At 38.7% G+C, this 19319-nt stretch overlaps 5 protein-coding genes across 5 annotated transcripts; 2 read left to right on the plus strand and 3 right to left on the minus strand.

Annotated features, from left to right (window-relative positions):
* Positions 1–10793: 10793 nt before the first annotated feature.
* On the plus strand, positions 10794–12179 carry PG986_003787 (uncharacterized protein; the record flags this gene model as incomplete). Its single annotated transcript, XM_066840009.1, has 7 exons — positions 10794–10842; positions 10917–10936; positions 11012–11051; positions 11106–11176; positions 11502–11623; positions 11695–11772; positions 11828–12179. 7 exons carry the CDS (start codon positions 10794–10796, stop codon positions 12177–12179), a joined length of 732 nt encoding a protein of 243 aa, XP_066705073.1.
* Positions 12180–13196: 1017 nt separating this feature from the next.
* PG986_003788 (uncharacterized protein) lies at positions 13197–13598 on the plus strand (the record flags this gene model as incomplete). Its single annotated transcript, XM_066840010.1, has 1 exon — positions 13197–13598. The coding sequence occupies one exon, from the start codon at positions 13197–13199 to the stop codon at positions 13596–13598; it is 402 nt and encodes a 133-aa protein (XP_066705074.1).
* A 317-nt stretch (positions 13599–13915) lies between these two features.
* PG986_003789 (uncharacterized protein) lies at positions 13916–14401 on the minus strand (the record flags this gene model as incomplete). The annotated part of the gene is made up of 1 exon (XM_066840011.1): positions 13916–14401. One exon carries the CDS (start codon positions 14399–14401, stop codon positions 13916–13918), a length of 486 nt encoding a protein of 161 aa, XP_066705075.1.
* A 1690-nt stretch (positions 14402–16091) lies between these two features.
* On the minus strand, positions 16092–16583 carry PG986_003790 (uncharacterized protein; the record flags this gene model as incomplete). Its single annotated transcript, XM_066840012.1, has 1 exon — positions 16092–16583. One exon carries the CDS (start codon positions 16581–16583, stop codon positions 16092–16094), a length of 492 nt encoding a protein of 163 aa, XP_066705076.1.
* A 973-nt stretch (positions 16584–17556) lies between these two features.
* PG986_003791 (uncharacterized protein) lies at positions 17557–19086 on the minus strand (the record flags this gene model as incomplete). The annotated part of the gene is made up of 1 exon (XM_066840013.1): positions 17557–19086. The coding sequence occupies one exon, from the start codon at positions 19084–19086 to the stop codon at positions 17557–17559; it is 1530 nt and encodes a 509-aa protein (XP_066705077.1).
* Positions 19087–19319: the final 233 nt, after the last annotated feature.

Below are 19319 nucleotides of genomic sequence, written 5' to 3' on the forward strand. Positions count from 1 at the left end.
CCTATACGCTAGTTAGTATAGAGACCCCACACTAGCCCCACCACCCTATTATTAAAACCGATCTACCGTATCGGCCCTAGCTCGATTTTCTCTTTCCTTTCCTCTTCGTCGTAAATTCTATTTATTTTAAGACTTATTTATAGCCTCGCCTTATAAAGACTTAATTACGTAACTATTTACGACTACCCCCTTTTATTATTTAATAATACGACATTTTACTTAACTATTTAAATTAATTAATACTACTCTCGTCGTTATACGATAAGGAATAAGTATTAATTAATTAACGTTAAACCTTTTAATACTCGACGACTCACCTTAATATAAATATATTATAGCGCGTAATAAAAACGACCGCGCCTTTTAAACGGAGGTTAAACGATATATATATTTTAATTAAAGCGCCTTTATAAAACTTATTAATAAACCTAAGGAATTTAATAAAAAATTAACTCGCCTTTCCCACCGATTCTTAAACCGATATAGTTTATTAATTAATCTAAAAATCGAATAAATATAAATCGCTTAAAATAACCCCGATAACGCAGGAGACGGACAAGGTTTTTACACCCTCGCCGACTTTGAACGACTATAAAAAAAGGCCTAATCCTCACAATATAACACCATAATCGACGACCTAAACGGCGACGACCTTTAGGCTCGGCTAAATACCTTATCTAACCGATACACCCGCGACAGTAATAAAGCTACCTTCCTTTTCACCCCGTAAACTAAGATTAAAAAAACTAAGTAACCCTTTAAAAACGAACTTATCGCCCTTAACGAGTTTAAAAAATATATAATAATTTAAACGAACTATTTTAAAAAATACGCCTTATATTCTTATTAAATTATACCCGTATAATATAAATATCCGACCTTTACGTTAAAGCTTATTAAGTAAACTCTTAATTAAAGTTAACCGCTACCTAAGCTAAACACTTAACTTCGCTCCCTCTTTTCGACTATTATAATATTTATAAAGGCGAGAACTTAATAAAAAAGTAACTTAAAATTAATAAATTAAACGGTAAACTTAACTAGCTAAAAATTACCTTAAAGAAATTAATTAAAACCTATAACGAGGTTATTACTATTCGGGAATAAGTAAAAGTAATTATAAACGACTTAACTATTAACTTTATAAAAGTTAATATTAAATCGGCGAACCGATTAAAATAATTATATAACGCTTAAACCGCCGTTACCTAACTAATTATAAATAAACGTAATAACACTTCCTTTATAATTATTAACGATAAAGGCACTCGTTATAAAAAAAATTATAAAGTTAAAGTTAACGATTTTTATAACGATAAAAATAAGGATAAAGTTCCTTTTAAAGTTTAGTTTTATTAAATTAAAGATATACGAATTAAAAATATCGACTATTTCTCTTTTAATAATTAAATATTTAACGCTATTCGTAACCACGTAAAAAACGATACTACTCGTAAACTCTTACCTTTCTTCCGGGATTACTACCTTAATCGTATTACTACCACCGATAAGCTCCTCGATCACCTTTAAAAGTAATATTTCGACTACACCTCTCGCGAAAAAGTAAAAAAAGAATACGATTAATTAAAAATAACTTCCTTAACCGGTTACTAGAAATTCCTTTCTAATTTTATTAAATTAATTAAAAAAAAAAGAACTCCCCCGTATTTCTTAAAAAAAAGCTTTCATAATAAATTTATACCTTACGTTATAATTACCACTATTATAATATATTTCGACGAAATTATTAATTTTAACGTTTACGCTAAACACTATAAATAAATAATTTAAAGCTTCGTAAACGCGGACAAGAAAAAAAACGATTTAATAAACCCTCCTTCTCGTCGATAAACAAAAATAATTCCGATAATAAAAACAATAAGGCTAATACCTTTAAAACCCTTACCTCTACTAAACCCACCCCGCAGGCAGGCATCTCCTTAATTAAAATTTACCCTTTTCTTATTACCGTTAAGGAAACTTAAAAGCTAATAAAAAAAGGACGATATTTTAATTATTACTAAACTAGCCATCGAAAAACTAACTGCCCCCTAGAGTAATATAATACCGAAAAACGCAAGCTTACCGATATTAACGAAATTTATCGGAAATATAAAGGAGCGTCGCCTAACCTCCTCTTTAATAACAGTAAACTTAATTAAACCTTCGCCGAGCCGAAAAAATTAAAAGATTAATTTTAAAAAATAAAGACTCCCTCGTAAAATAAATATTAACTATCGTTAAGGATAATTTAATAACGATACTATTTAATTTTTTATAAAAACTAATTAAAAAACATTTTTTAACCTTTAAATATACTATAAATAATAATAAATTATTATTATCCACTACTACAACGCTCGTTAATATAGGAGTATTCGGCTATTTATTTATAAACGTAAACTTTATAAGTAAAATAATTAAATAATTAAGTACGAGGTAAGTAACCGCCTTTTAACCTTATAAGATTAAAGGTTTTAACGATAAACCTTTTTAACTCTTTAACGTAATAATATTCGTTAACCTATAAATTTACCACCGAAGCACCGGGCTAATCCCCTTTATAATAATTAATATAAAGTATAACCTTATTATTAAACGGAAATAGTTCAAAAAATATAATGTCGTTATCCGCTTAAAAAATCGCTACTTAAACTATCTTAATAATTAAAACCTTATTAAAAACACGAATATACCGGTAAATAAAGCAGGTATATTACTACGATATCCGAGTTATTAAAAAAATACGGATACTAGGAATAAAGCTTTAAAAGCCTAAATTAAAAAGGATAAACGAAAAACAAGACGGCCGACTTTTTTAATTAAAAGCCCGCTTTACGTAAAAAGAAGGTACATAGTTACCTAATACTTTTAATCCCCCGCTATAAAGGAAGAAATTTAAATCCCGAAAACCTATCTATATACTATTCACCGGTTAAATAAAAAAATAACTAAAATATAACGTAATCTTAACGATAAGCTACGGGAACTAGAATAACTCGGTAATAATCGCAAATAAACGTTAAAACGTACGCTCTATTATAATTAAAAAAATAAGCGCGGACCTTATCGCTTCGCCCGCGATATTATAAATTAATACCGTTAATAAACGCCCGATATAATAATCCTAAACGCCCTAAACTTTTATCGAAATATAAAGAAGAACGACTTATGCTAAATTTATAAAATTACCCTCCATTAAATCGATAAGTTTATCTAAGAAAAAAAGACTTTTTAAAATAATTCCCTGCCCGAGGACGAAAATAAACTACGCCGAAAAGTAAAAAAAATAATACTTAAAACATATAAAAACTTTTACTATATATATAATAAGGCATAATCTAATAAATTAATTAAACACCGCGGATCGATAAACTATAAAATCGAACTAACGGACGGTATAAAACTAAACAACTTAAGCTATAGCCCACTCTATAAAATATCTTTAAAAAAACTTACCGTAACCCGAAAGTATATCTCGAAAAACCTCTAAAAAGCTTTATTATATCGAGCGACGCCCTTTAAACGGTTCCGGTATTTATAACCCTTAAAAACAACGGCGAACTTCGTTTTTATATAGATTTCCGGAAACTAAACGTTATTACGTAAAAGGACCGATATCCGCTATTATTAATCGAGGAAACCCTCGATAAAATAATTAAGGTAAAAATTTATATTAAAATTAATATTTAGTAAGCTTTTTATAAAGTCCGCGTAAGGGAAAAAGACGAAAACTTAACGATTTTCTAAACTTATTACGGAGTATATAAATATAAGGTCCTCCTATTCGGGTTAATTAACGAACTATTCACCTTCCAAAGGTTTATTAACGATCTATTATAGGAATACCTCGATAACTTTTATTATACCTATATCGATAATATCTTTATCTATTTTAAAAATCCTTTCCAATATAAAAAGCACGTAAAAGAAGTTCTCTAGAAACTATTAAAAACCGGCCTTTAAACCGACCTTAAAAAATACGAATTAAACGTAATAAAAACTAAATACCTCGGCTTTATTATTAAGACTAATAACGTTACCGTAAACCTTAATAAAATCTCCGTAATAGAAAATTAATTCCTATTAATAAATATAAAAGCGATATAATTATTCCTCGGATTTTATAATTTCTATTATAAATTTATTAAAAACTATAATAAAGTTATTAAACTATTAACGATATTAATAAAATCGGATTAATTATAAGTTTAAGGAACCGAATAATAAATTACCTTTAACGAATTAAAGAACGCTTTACTATAAACACTAGTTTTTTCGTACTTCGACTATAAAAAGGAAACGAAGTTTAAAACCGACTTATTCGATTATATTATTATTAGCGTCCTTTTTAAAAGTAAAACGATAAGGAATAGCACTTAGTCGAGTATTTTTTGGAATCCTTTTAAAGATTAAAGTTTAATTACCCCATTTATAATAAAAAATTATTCGTTATAATTTAAAGTTTATAATATTAACGCGTAAAGTTAATCGAGCTTTAACGCTTTAAACCATTTATTATTATTACCGATCATCGCGCGCTTAAATATTTTAATATTAAATAATATCTTAACTTTTAATAAATCCGTTAAACTGAAATCTTAACTTAATATAACTTTATTATCACTTACCGGCCCGAAAAAAATAACACCGTCGCGAACGCGTTATCTCGAAAAACGGAGGAATTAAAAACCTTTAAAACTAAAAAAGAAAGCGAAAGATACTAAGCTATCTTTAAACGTTTAAGCCCGCTATTAAAATTTAGTTTTAAGGCCGTTAATATTAAAATTATACTATTAAAAAATAATATTCCGCCCCTCGACTTATTAAGGATATTTTTCCTAAATATTTTACTTAACGTTAATCGATAATCGGAAAACCTTAAAATCCTACGCGAAAAAGCGTATATAAATTATAAAGATTTTATAATAACTAATAAATTATTACTTTATAAAAAGAAATTAACGTGGTTTATTATTACGCGACGTATATCACTTGGCGACGCACTTTTTTACTTTTCAACCCTTTTATATAAATTAATTTAATTATAACGTTTAAAATTAATTAAAACTACTCGCTATTCGATTTCTCGCTTAATTTTATATCTTTTTTATATGTTCGCGTATTGTGACCTGTTTCGCCGTAAACATTACAGCGTTTTTTACCGGTCGCCCTCCGTTTCGACGAACCCCTATTTTTATTTTTATCGGGCGTTAAACGCTTTTTTTTACCTTTTTGTCCTATAATTATTAAAATTTTTTAATAATAAAGGCTTTTTTAAGCTAAACTCGCGACTTTTTAATTCTTCGGCGTTTAAAAAGTGTTAAATTAGCCTCCTTTAATATATATATTTTATTACGTATAAGGGTTATTTTATAGGCTATTTTAATTATACTTTTCGCTATTTAGTCTACCGTATTTAAAATCGGCGTCGGAAAGTTTTTTTAATAAGTAAACACCCTCTTTTTAATATAAATAAAGTGTTTAATTATTTATTAAGGGTTAAATAGCGTTTAAAAGTCGTAGGTATTAGCCGTCCCTAAACGGGATAAGTTAAATATAAACGTCCGGAGACGCATATTTAACTTATTAATTACTTCGTTAAGGTTATAAGGTATTAAATTAAATACGCTGAATCTAAATTTAATATTAATTTCCGTAAAAACAGTAAAATACGCGGCTTTAAAAGCGATAAAAAACTCGAGTTTAATAATATAGTTTATAAAAGCCTTAATAAATAGCTCGATTTTTTTAAATAAACACGCTTTAAAAGCGAATAAAATATTATATCGAAAAATTAAAGTAAGTATAATAAATAGGGAGGTATATTAATAGTAATAATATCGTTATTTTAGTAGTATATTTCGAATTCGGCCGAAATATAGCTCTTATAGCCGTCGAAAATTAAAAAGCGGTAGCAACCCTTTATTTACGATTTAATATATTTATTAAAGTATTTAATTTAATTTAAGCCTATTTCTTTATTAGTTTAACCATTAAAAATCGGCTTAATTACCTAATCGCCTAGTAAATCGGTTTCGCGGAACCAGTTCGCGAAGTAATATTAACCTTAAACGATTAAAAACGGCGGAATATATTAGCTTTATAAATTAATATATTTAATCGCCGTTGCCTATTCCCGATTATTAAACTGGACCGACTTCGCTTTTCTACGCCGCTCGGCGCGTGTTACGACGAGTATTAACCCGATTATGCTTATTATAAAACCGGTTTCGTCGAAATTCTAAATATTTTCGTTAACGATCCCGTATTTCGCTTTTATATTTATAATTAACGTAAACTAAATAAAAATAACTTTAAAATCTTCGTAAAAAACCCTTTAATAATTATACCGACGATTTATTTTAGTTTTTAAGTCCGGGTTACGGTTAATAAAACACTTAACCTAATATTTATCGACGCGGTCGCCGCCGCGCAACGCGGTAAAAAAATTAACCATATTTTTTATACTAACGAAATCGGGAAGCATCCCTCGAATATTTAAATTAATTATATATTTACGAAGTACCTCTTTTTTAATTAAATTTATTTTATGTCGTTTCGGTCGGATTTCGTGTTTTAAAGTTCGGCCGTAAATTCGATAACGTAAAGTTAATTCGGGTATATTATAAGCTTTTACTATTACTTTTTAACTTATTTAATTCGGTCCGTTTCGTGTCGCTTAAATTATTAAAACTATCCGATCTTCTTAGGATTAATTAGGCATTATAGTTATAAAAATATTACGCGTTAAAATTTAATTATATTAGAATTAAATTAAAATACGTCGCTAAGTAATATACGTCGCGTAGTAGTAAACCACGTTATAATTATAATACTTAATTAATCTTAAAAAGATTAAATAATTTTAATAATTTAAGCGATACGAAACAGATCGAATTAAATAAATTAAAGAATAATAATAAAAATTTATAATAACGTGGTTTACCACTACGCGACGTATATTACTTAGCGACGCACCTTAATTTAATTCTAATATAATTAAACTTTAACGCGTAATACTTTTATAACTATAATACCTAATTAATCTTAAGATTAAATAGTTTTAATAATTTAAGCGATACGAAACGAATAGAATTAAATAAGTTAAAGAGTAGTAATAAAAGCTTATAATATACCTAAATTAACTTTACGCTATCGAATTTACGGCCGAACTTTAAAACGCGAAATTCGACCGAAATAATATAAAATAAATCTAATTAAAGAGAAGGTACTTTGTAAATATATAATTAATCTAAATATTTAAGTGATACCTCCCGATTTCGCTAATATAAAAGATATAGCTAATTTTTTTACCGCGTTACGCGGCGGCGATCGCGTTAGTAAGCACTAAATTAAGTACTTTATCGACCGTAACCCGGATTTAAAGATTAAAATAAATTATTAGTACGATTATTAAAGGGCTCTTTATAAAAATTTTAAAGTTATTTTTATTTAGTTTATATTAATCGCGAATATAAAAGCGAAATACGGGATCGTTAACGAAAATATTTAGAATTTTAACGAAACTAGCTTTATAATAAGTATAATCGGGTTAATACTCGTCGTAATACGCGCCGAGCGGTATAAAAAAGCGAAATCGGTTTAACTTAATAATCGGGAATAGGTAATAGCGATTAAATATATTAATTCGTAAGGCTAATATATTCCGTCGTTCTTAACCGTTTAAAGCTAATATTACCTCGCGAATTAATCCCGCGAAACCGATTTACCGGGCGACTAAGTGATTAAGCTAATTTTTAATAACTAAATTAATAACGAGATAAGCTTAAACTAGATTAAATATTTCGATAAATATATTAAATTATAAATAAAGGGTCGTTACCGCCTTTTAATTCTCGACGGCTACGAGAGCTATATTTCGACTAAATTCGAAATATATTACTAAAATAACGATATTATTACTATTAGTATACCTCCCTATTTATCGCATTTATTTTAACCTTTCGATATAGTATTTTATTCGCTTTTAAAGCGTACTTATTTAAAAAAAATCAAGCTATTTATTAAGGTTTTTATAAACTATATTATTAAGCTCGAGTTCTTTATTACTTTTAAAGCCGTGTATTTTATTATTTTTATAGAAATTAATATTAAATTTAGATTTAACGTATTTAGTTTAATACCTTATAACCTTAATAAGGTAATTAATAAACTAAATATACGTCTCCGGACGCTTATACTTAACCTATCCCGTTTAGGGACGGCTAGTACCTACGATCCTTAAACGCCGTTTAACCCTTAATAAATAATTAAGCACTCTATTTATATTAAAAAGAGGGTATTTATTTATTAAGGAAACTCTCCGACGTCGATTTTAAATACGATAAACTAAATAGCGAAGGGTATAATTAAAATAGCTTATAAAATAACCTTTATACGCGATAAGATATATATATTAAAAGAGGCTAATTTAATACTTTTTTAAGCGCTAAAAAGTTAAAAAATCGCGAATTTAATTTAAAAGAGCCCTTACTATTAAGGAATTTTAATAACTATAAAACGAGAACGTAAAAAGGAAGCGTTTAGCGCTCGATAAAAATAAAAATAAAGGTTCGTCGAAACGGAAAGCGATTAATAAAAAATACTATAGTGTTTATAACGAGATAGGTTATAATGCGTAAATATATAAAAAGGATATAAAATTAAGCGAGGAATTAAATAGCGAGTAATTTTAATTAATTTTAAGCGTTATAATTAAATTAATTTATATAAAAGGGTTAAGAAGTAGAAAAAGTACGTTGCTAAGTGATATACGTCGCGTAGTAGTAAACTACGTTATATATATAATTATATTTATAATAATTAAAGTATTTAATAATATTAAAGCTAAAGGTTTTATAATAACGCGAAGCTTTTACGGTATTAAAAAACATCGAGCGTAAATAGTTTATATATATATTACGGCGTACTTTATTAAGCTAAATAAACTTGTAATTTTTACTCGAAGAGCCGCGAGGAGCTCGACGGCTAAAAAAAGACAGCGTGCTTAATTATATAAACGAGCTAACGTTAATAAAAAGCTTACCGCGCGCGACAGCGGTATTTAAAAAGGCTATAATAACTTAATGCTAGTTATCGCTTATAATAACGGGCTCGGCACGCGTTTTAAAAGGCTTTATAAGCTTATTAGTAATCTTAACGGGCTTAATAATAAGGCTAGTAAGCTTAATAACGAGCTTAGTAATAAGCTTAACGAGCGTAATAACGAGCTTCTTAATAATAGCGGTAAACTTAATAATAAGCTTAATAAGTATAATAATAAACTCTTTAATAATATCGATAAGCGAAGTGATAAGTTATTTAATATATTTAATATACTTAGCGATAAATTAATTAAGCTATAAAGCGCGTTTAATAAATTTAACTTTATACCGAGCCTTTTTCTTCGTAACCTTTTTATATTAAGCGCGGTTTACGGTAGTAATTTATTTAAAATATTTTAATAGCGGAAGTATTTTATTATCGTCCTTATATTTATAAAGTAACTTATTAAGGCTACGAGGAGGCTCGTTATTACTTTTTTTATCGTTAATATTAATAGTATAAAAACTAAGGGTAAAATTTATAACTTTATATATTAAAATTAATATCGTAAAGCTATTTAAGCTCGTAATATTAATTTACCGGCGGATATAATATATTAAGCGATATAAGAGTTTTTATAAAATAAGGGTTAAGGTAATAATTATAGATTATTTCGTAATTAATAAATATTTATAAGCGAGGTATAATATAAGGATTTATATACGTAATAATAAGAGTATAAAAAAAGAAAGCTAGGTTAATTAATTACGTTTAAAAATGTTTTATAATACGTTACGAGGTAATTAATTATTTACTTAAAGCTATATTTATTATTTATATTAGTAATTATTACGAAAAGATTATATTACATTTACTTTAATAAGTTAAGACTTCTATTTTCTTTAAATAATAATTATTAAGGTACTTTTACCCTACGATTATTAGTTTATAATAGCTTTAATCTTACTTACGTAGATAATTAACTTACTTAATAAACTAATTAAAGGATATATCGCAAGAGGATAAAAATAAGGGGTTACCCTTTAACGCGCTTAACGCGCTACGTTAAATATTTTATTTATATATTTATTAGCACGGTAGTACCTTTCTCTTTTATCCTTTCTTTTTTCCTTTAGACAGCACTTTAGCACTTAATATACTATTGGAACGCTCTCTACCGTGCGATAGGCACTAATGTAACCGTGTTAGTGATTTGAGGGCCGTCTGCTGCATCGGTACGGCCCGACCTCCACCATTCAAATCGACACTGATATCTCTTTGTGTCTGTAAATCATCCGATCTGGCAGTCAAATCCTAACTTATTGCCTCGGTAGACGCGAATAGGTATTTCATTGCAACTTGTCTGCACGAAATGTATGCATGTTGGGTTCTTTGGCACTTTTCGTGCATTTGGCCCAACAGTCTAAAGTAACGCAATCATCTGTCTTCTGATATAAACCGTCCGCAGTTAATGCTTTAAGAATGCTGCCAAGCCTGTACACGCGACAGTATCCCATTACCATATAGGCCAATGCCACTGTACCGGGATGCGATGATTGTATAAAAGGACAGCTATCGGCCTGCATATCACGCTACTAACTCCTCGATTTACTACGCCCATCGCAAGCATGGAGTCGTTGCCTCCACCAGGAGAAGTGACCGACGTCCTAAGCCCTGAGTCTATTTCCTGGGCAGGACGCCTCTCTATTTATTTGACCCTGCTAATTATGACCGTCGCATTCATCATGCGATCCATTGTTCGCTTTCGAGCACGCCAAATTGGTATAGATGACTGTAAGTTTATAATTGTTAACACACTATTTCGTTTCCTATTTCTTGTTTCTTATATACTAACACAGGAACTATAGATCTTCTGATTCTTGGCGTTGTGCGTTATTCTAAACCACCATTACCTAGACACACTAGTTGTATATACTCCTACTGACTATATGTCGCGTGAAAGATAACTGCTGCTTCTTTCTGCGGAATTCTCTACCCAATATGTGAGTCGTCGCGATGAACTGGCCAATAGAGACCTGAACGTCTAATCCGCGCAGTCATCCAGGATGTTTGGGGGCGTCACCAATGGAACATTCCTCTTATCTCCATCAAACCATGGTTTTTCCAAGTAAGAATCGCGCTTGTCCATGCATTGAAGGGCTTTAAGCTGACGATGTACGAATCAGTATTCAGTGACAGCAGGATGCATCTATAACATCAGCGCCCTGTTCACTAAGACATCCCTTCTTGCCCTGTACTCCCAGGTGTTCCGCCCGTCGCGACTAGCGAGGTCTTTTATCTGGTTTGGAATAACCGTGATTTCGATCATGTATATCGCAGTCACAGTGGCCATGCTCGCGTACATGCTACCACGACCCGGCGATGGCGGTTGGGGATCTATGGCAAACACTCAGCGCATGGGTATCCCCTCCAGGATCATAGATTAGACCCAGGGGTTCTTCAGCGCCTTCTCCGACATTTACGTCCTGGTAATCCCTATTGTCGTCGTCTCAGGCCTACAGCTACCGCTCAAAAAGAAGATCGGACTCACGGGCATCTTTCTGACAGGTCTCATGTAAGCCCACTGTTCTTTCCCGGTCCTCTCGGAAGCTAACCCGGCAAGATCGTGCGGCTGCTCTGTTGCAGGCGTGGTATTTCGATACCAGGCCTCTACTTTGAGGTGGACGACCATAGATGGCTTTCGATTAAATTTGAGGCTTTATGGTGAGATTATACCTACCCCCAAGCCCGCTATACAGGCACTGACCTCTGCGAATAGCGTTGCTGAGTTGAACATCGGAATACTCTGCGCATGCATCCCTGTCTTCTTTGTGCTCTTCAAGCCAATCATACAGAAGGCGGAGGCCGTATTCATTTACCTCAACGGGTGGTTGAGTCCGCACGCTCACAAAGAGAACGCTGCTACTGACAAGATCGCATTGCCGCCTCCTGAGATTCCGCGGCAGGTCCCAAGCGGCACGTTGAGCGGGCTGACGTCTTTCTTCCGCAACGTTGGCCATGGCCATGACCGAGAAACCGAGAAAACGACAACTGACACCCAAGTGTCACAATGCACCGATCTTCAATCAATTGACCTAGACTACCATGCTCAGATGAGACAGAGCGCCTAGATAGCCAATAACTAACCACTTGTTGTACACAGTAGTCGTGAGTAGAACACCAATCAGGGGCCAAATTGCATTGTTAAGTTGCTTGAATCGGGTATGCGGTATCGGGTATCTTCGTACTTGGATGATGGAAATAATCTAGAGTACATTATCAGCCACACACAATTCCCACTGCTTAGCCTACGTTCCATGGAGTGCAGATGGCATGCACAATTACAACTATGTAACTTCGAAAACAGAGAACTCGCCTCAGAGACCTGATACACAAACCCAAGGCAAATTCGTTTTGGCGTACAATATATCCGACATATAGACGCTATGTTGGTATCATCCGCGGACTGTCCCATCCAGCGAAGTGCCCCTTGGAATGGAGCTCATACGATTGGCTTGCCCCAGGGGAAATGGTTGCATTGCCCCAAAAATGAACCGATATGTTATATGCAGCAGCACTTAAGTTGCATATGCAACTGTAGCATTCCTTGCTTCAGCCCGCAGGTGCACTGTCATGATGAGTGCATGTAGCGCTGCTATTGGCTAGATCTTACCAATGGTTTGGTCTTCCCTTGCACTGGGTTCTGTTGACAGGGGTCCGGGGCTGTGCCAGCGGTCAAATAACTTCCAAACACCTACTGATCCCGACTCCTCAGCTGGGTTTCGGTCATTTCGCCTCAGTTCAGGACATGTTTTAATCCAGTCGGCCCCATCTACCAATACACGACAAAACGTTTAACATCTTTTGTCCTTCTAAACATCGCACTTTCCGTTTCTATCTTCCCGCACTTCACTCTCCTACAATAGCTTCCAACCGCAATGACGACCCATCCTTCCTTCCCGCGGGCGTGACTCTTAAGAAGGTTGACATCCTCGCGGAATCGCTACCTGCTGAGCTCAAGGGGATCTACGATGTTGTCCACATCCGGGCATTTGACAGCGTTATACGCAACGCTGAAGCGCTAAAGCCGGTCCTCACCGTCGCCTCGGAGCTCCTAAAAGCCTGGCGGCTTCCTGCAGTGGGAAGAAATGCGCGGCGACGCCTGGATCATCGAGTCGCCATCCCCCCAAACGTCCAAAGAGACGTGCAGCGCCATCTCGACCGTGCTGAAGGGCGCCCTCCAGGCCCAGGGGATCCAGAAGGACTGGGTCGACGTGCTGCACAAGCATCTCGCCGCTTTCGGTTTCCGGAACACGCGGCTGCTCGTGCACAAGAAGCGGAAGCAGGACTTCAAGGGCTGGACCGAGGACTACTTGATGGTATGGGAGGAGGTCGCCGCTCTCTTTCCGCCCAAGGCCACCAGCCCCGATGCACCCATGACCCGCGAGACTTGGATAGATCTCTTTGCGAAAGGTGTCAAGGAAACGGAGCACGGTGTTGTGGTACATCAGGGAAGAATTATGACGGCCATTGGGCAGAAGCCTCTGTAAACACACACGTCACATATAGATTACGAGCAGTATGGTTTGTCGCTTATTGGTCACGGATTTTACTTTTGCAACTGATCCCAGGTTGAAGATGAGATAAAGAGTGTCAATCATCGTAGCTACTGGAAAATGAGTTACTTTGTTGCCAATAACATGTCTGCTGCTTAGACGTCGATTACATGTCGCCCTGAACTTTTGGGGGTAGAACATATCTATAACCATCTTTTTTCCTTCTTCTAGACCCCTCACCTTACCGACGCTTTGCTATTGCTGTCACGCCCGACGACTCTAGTGGCACCAGCGGGAGAAACTAGGATGACTCATCTCTTCTCCTCAAGTCGCTCTCTGGTCTCCAGGTCTCCTTCGATCTGTCGCTGGACTATGACATTTCGGCTCTTTGACAGGGGCATGGATACGTCGTACGTAGTGTCAAACTGGTAGGGGTACCAGCGTATTCGAGCATCAGACCCAACAAGCTCACGGAGGCGCTCCTTCAAACTATTCTGAGCCTCACTGGACGACAAGGCATTTGTGGCTGGGTCGCACGCTGCAACGTGGGCTTCCAGGTCCTGCAGCCCCCGAGCCTTAGCTCCCTTGACCTCCTCTAGGAGCGCGGCATAGTTCTCCTCCGCCATATCCTCAGATGTGTGGATCATGAATCTGTCGTTCCATTTCTCTCTAGAAGTAGGCAGAGCAGGCGGGTATATACCGCTGATAGCCATTTCGATACAGGTGGCCAGGCTAGTAGTGAAAAGCAATCTTTTGTCGTTTTCAAAAGCATGAGTAGGGCCACCGGTACTATCCATGTCCACAGTGATGTAATCTTCTCGAGCGGGATATTTCCCCTCCGGATCTAGCTAAATAAAGTCGGATTCGCTGGCCATTGTGATTAAAAAGGACGTCAGGTTAAATTATAAAATATCAGCTTCTCTAGATATAGTGGTTTTAGCTTTAGCTGGAAGAGAAAAAAAAGACTCTACATTCCTCATCGACGGTTGGTTCTTATAACAATGGACATTGTGGTAACAAATAGGCCAAGACGACAAACATGACGCAAATACATGGGGGTGAATTAACCGAGGAAATATAACCACAAAGAAGTAACAAGCACATGACGGTCAAGAACCATTGAATATTTCAAGAGCTGTAGCTGTGAACACGACCACGTGAGAAGGACTAGGGTCATGGTTGGGGATTATGTTGGTAATCGTGTCTGTTATCTGTTTGAACTAAATGTTTCCTTTTCCCTTTTTTTCTACTTGGCAAGTGGTCTCGTTTCACCTCGGTCCAACATTCCATGTCATCCACCTGCCTGGGCCCAAACAATAAACCACAAAGATTTCGCAAACTGCCAAATGAAGTCCAGCTTTTTAGCTACTTCTGCCACATCTCACTGAGATTCCGACGTTATCAGCGCGTTTCTAGAAACCACCATCACCCTAGACCCGGTGTGAGAGGGGGGTATCTACATGTATCTAGAGCTCCGGATATCCTCTCGAGTATGTCATTTCTTGCTTTCAAATACTGTGCTTAAACGCCCATGATATTACACATCACCGCTTCAAAGGCTATGTTCAGACCACTTGCAGACAGGATAGCGTAACCACGCGGGAATCTGTTCAAATACACGCGGCCTGCCCTGGGTGCGAATTTACATAGCCAGCAGTGCCTGGGTAGGACGATGAGCAAGGACGTTGTTGTGCAGGTAGCGATTTCCTATACTGGCGTGGTCCGGTTTGCTCGCGAAGGAAACATATCCAAGGAGGCTTCTAAGTAGCCCATGGCTGGTGAGAAAGACATTCGACTGCGAGAGGGACATATAAGGACCATGACAGATATCACCACAGTCATTACACTCGAGGGTAGACTGTTTTGTATCAACATATAAAATCCACTACACTTATCCAGGCGTCTAAGTCTTAACAAATGCTGCCCCTTTTAAACCGTCCGCTTCTCCTCTAAAACCCCCTGGCGGAGGCCATAGAGGCCGGCAGAGGCGGCGCCGAACCCCATGATACGCGTAAACCACGCAGACACGCGAGAAGAGTGCTTGCCTGGAAGTTGATAATGGTTCATTAATACTGGCCAAGTAAAATCCGAAGCAGCGGGAAGGGCGACAGAACTGGAAACTGATGGGAGATGCTTGTCATGGGCTCACGGCCGGTAGATGGATTCAAGATCGACAGGACGGATGCTCTGACACGAAATGTGCTCAATAATGTGCGGCGATAACTGAAGTAGCTTTGCAGGCTGACACTTGCATAGATAAACATGCAATGGGAGACAAGAAGTTGAAATGAGAAAGAAGTGCTTATTTCTGTAAACTTCGTACATTAGTTTCCTTGTGGTTTACAGCCATGATAATGCCCTGATATTTTTTGGCCACCAAACCTGAATTTGGTCTCCGTTCACGTGTATTCACCTAGCAGCCATCGCTTTGGAAATGCGGTCGCTCCCGCCGGACCCAGTGGCACCAGCAGCCGCCGCTACTCCAACTCATTCCTCTTTGACAAGTCGGCGAGGGCCCGGGCGTCTGATGGGCCCTTGTTCGACGATGACTGTCCGGTCACTAAACAGCGCCATAGTTGCCTCATGCCCCAAATCGTCGTCATACAGGTAAGGAAGCCAGTGTATAGGAGAGTCAGGACCAACGAGCTTGCTGAGGCGTTTCCTCAAGCTCTTCTGGATTCCGAGGGGTCCGTCTGCCCCCTCATCGCTCGCCGCAACGTGGGCTCGCAGGTCCTCCAGCCCCTGGGCCTTGGCTGCCTCGACTTCCCTTCGGAACGCGTCGTAGTAGTCTTCCCATTCGTACCCTTCGGATATGTGGACCATGAATCTGTTGTACCGCTTCTTGGAGGGAGGACAGGGCCTATCGGGTGGGTATACACCACTGATGGTGATGGCGAGACAAGTGACCAGGCAATCGGTGTATATAAGTCGTTCATCATCCTCAGAAGCACGAACAGGGCCGCCATCATCACCATCCATCTCTGCTATAATGCAATACTCTGCACTGGGTTCTCTATTTCGACCACGAAATACATAACCAGCTCGGCTAACCATGGCTTCCATTCTTTCTTTGGGTTGGCAATCTCAAGAGTAAAATAGCTGCTTTTTGAAATGTGTGTGTCGTGTGTTCTGAGTTAGGAAAAAAAAGACCTCAACACAAATCGCTGGGTGGCGGTCCTTACGGTAATAAATGTATGGATATTGCGGTAACAAACTGTCCATGACAAAACATGATTTATAGTAACGAAGCGTACGAAACGACTTAGCAATGGAACCATAGAGAAGGAACAAACGCAAGATAAACCTGTAGCACTGAGCATGGCCAAGTAAGATGAACCCATCTTGTCGCCGGGTCACCCGAAGAACTAGAAGAGATGGAAGAAGAGGGGATGAAAGAGGGAATGAAAGAGGTTTAATTCGTACTGCTAGGTCGAAGGTTTCTCCGTTGATGTACCTTGTGTGGAAGTCTGGGCCTAAATTGAATAAGGTTTATGGGTAATGAGGTTGACAGCGAATTCGAAGATAGAAGAAGCAGTTTGGTGACCAATATTTACGAAGGATTGATGATGCATCAATGAATCAACCTAGTCGGACCAGAAAGCTAAGGCCCATACTTATACAATGGTAATTAAGTGCATACCAGGGTTTGTGGGGGTGTCTGGTGTCTCATAGCCAGCGGGAGGCCATGTGGGTGTCGTTGAATTGCGCTTAGAGGCTGGCGCAACCCTTACAAGTGTCTATCCTGGCAGTTGCCGAGTGAGCTAACATTTGGCCCGGCCTGATGTCCCATTGCCACCAATGATCTACCCAGAACCAACTACCCCGTTGCTTCCAGTCATGTCGTTGCTTCCTGTGGTCTCCGCAGTGAATAAACGGGAAAAACGACCATGGGAGCTGCTCTCAAGTAATCGATACCTCCCAGGGGGCACTTGCATTTTGGATTTTATCCCTTTTACATTACTTCGCCCTCACGCTTGCGCCTAAACCATTCTGCTTTTAACCTCGTGTTCTCAGGCCACTCGATCCAACGGATAGGCAAGCCGTACGTCGCAGGATCGGCTTCGAAGCCATGCTGTCGCACAATATCCAACATTGATTCATATCCGAGATGCGATACCGTCGTAGCCAGCGATGCCCCCGCCCGGATCGTCGCTCCCCGCTCCAGCAGCAGGTCTACCATCTCTGTATGTTCGAGCAAGAAGGCCCAGTGTATGGCGTCGATGCCCAGACCGCATCCCGGCCCCCCACCACTATGCGCTTCCAGCCCGGCCCCGTGATCAATCAGCTTGCGCACGATCGACATATGTCCACCCGAAGCCGCCATGCGAATCGGCACCGCTCCCCACAGCGCATGCCCCGTGAAATCCGGGTCCGCGCCCCGCTCCAGAAGCAAGTCGACCACCTCGTCCTGGCCGCAGCGGCAAGCTCGCTCTAGGGCGGACTCGAGCTCCTCGCTGTTCTTCTCGTCCACCGGCACACCCCGCTCGTCGATGAGGTACTTCACCATGCCAACGTTTCCGCGACCAGCGTGGGATACCAGATCGGCGTACCAGGGAGTGCGCCCGCTGCGCGGGCCCGGCGCCCAGGCGTTGCTGAGGTACTCGTAGACTTCCGGACTTAGAGTGACGCGCCTGGCTTTGGGGATGGCTTTGCTGGCATCACTGCGCCAGTTGATGGATCCATAGCCGCTTTCGTTTGTTCCTTCGATCCCGTTTGGTGCGGGGAAGACAAGCTTCATTATCTCCATGTCGCCTCGCACGGCGGCCCCGTAGACGGCGTACGGGTCGAAGCCTGAACCATAAGATGGGTGTCCGAGGAACAGCTTCAACACGGATATGTTGCCGGACTGGGCAGCGACCTGGATAGCAGGCGGGAGCAGGTTGTTGTGGTGCTTCGGACTATGACCCTCCGCCAGCAACGCAGTGGCCAGGGGCACCATGTCGAAAAGCGCCGCCGCCGCCAGCAAGCTCAGGCGCGGCATCGGGGCGGGGAACCCTTGCAGCTTACCCAAGTCGGTAGCCTCCTCGCGCTTCCAATTCTCGTACGGGCCGCCCGGCGCCTTCGTCCCGCTCTCCAGCGCGGACCAGCACAGGACGTCGACCACGTGGCGCAGATCCCACTCCGGCCCTGGCCTTTGCGCTTGAGCTTCGTCGACGAGGGTCTGACCTAGCTGCCGGATCTCGACGAAGCGGCCGACCTGGGTGTCGCGCTCGCTCATGGCGCGGTAGACTAGGTAGTCGTGCCATAGCTTGGCGACGCCGTGGTCGTGGGTGTTGCACGTGTAGACCGGGCCCCTGCAGTGGCGGCGCCGCAGGTGTTCGTGGTCGAGGAGGCGGGATTCGAATAAGGCGGGGTAGTAAATAGCCTTGTCGAAGGTCTTGCAGACGAGTCGCAGTCTGAGAGTCCTCTTCAGGCCGCGGCAAAGAGCTGCTTGGACCAGGATGAGGTGCAGGATTTCTCCCGGAAGACTCAACAGTTCCATCTTCCGGTTTGGCTAAGGACCCACTATGAAAACCGAGCGCCTAGCGGGGAGATTTAAGCAGAAGGAGCTTTCCCCTACGTCAACATAGTTGGCGAATCAAAAATGCAAGTTGTCACGGTATTGGATGGTGTCGTTGTTCTGGAAAGGGGTGACGTTGGTTGACAAAAGCTGTTTGATTGGCTGCTTAGGAGTGCTCGACCCAACAGTCAGTCCTCGGGCTATCAGCTATTTTA

This window comes from Apiospora aurea (assembly GCF_038362705.1).
Source record: "Apiospora aurea strain CBS 24483 chromosome Unknown utg000002l_segment0_segment0, whole genome shotgun sequence".
NCBI classification, from domain to species: Eukaryota; Fungi; Ascomycota; class Sordariomycetes; order Amphisphaeriales; family Apiosporaceae; genus Apiospora; species Apiospora aurea.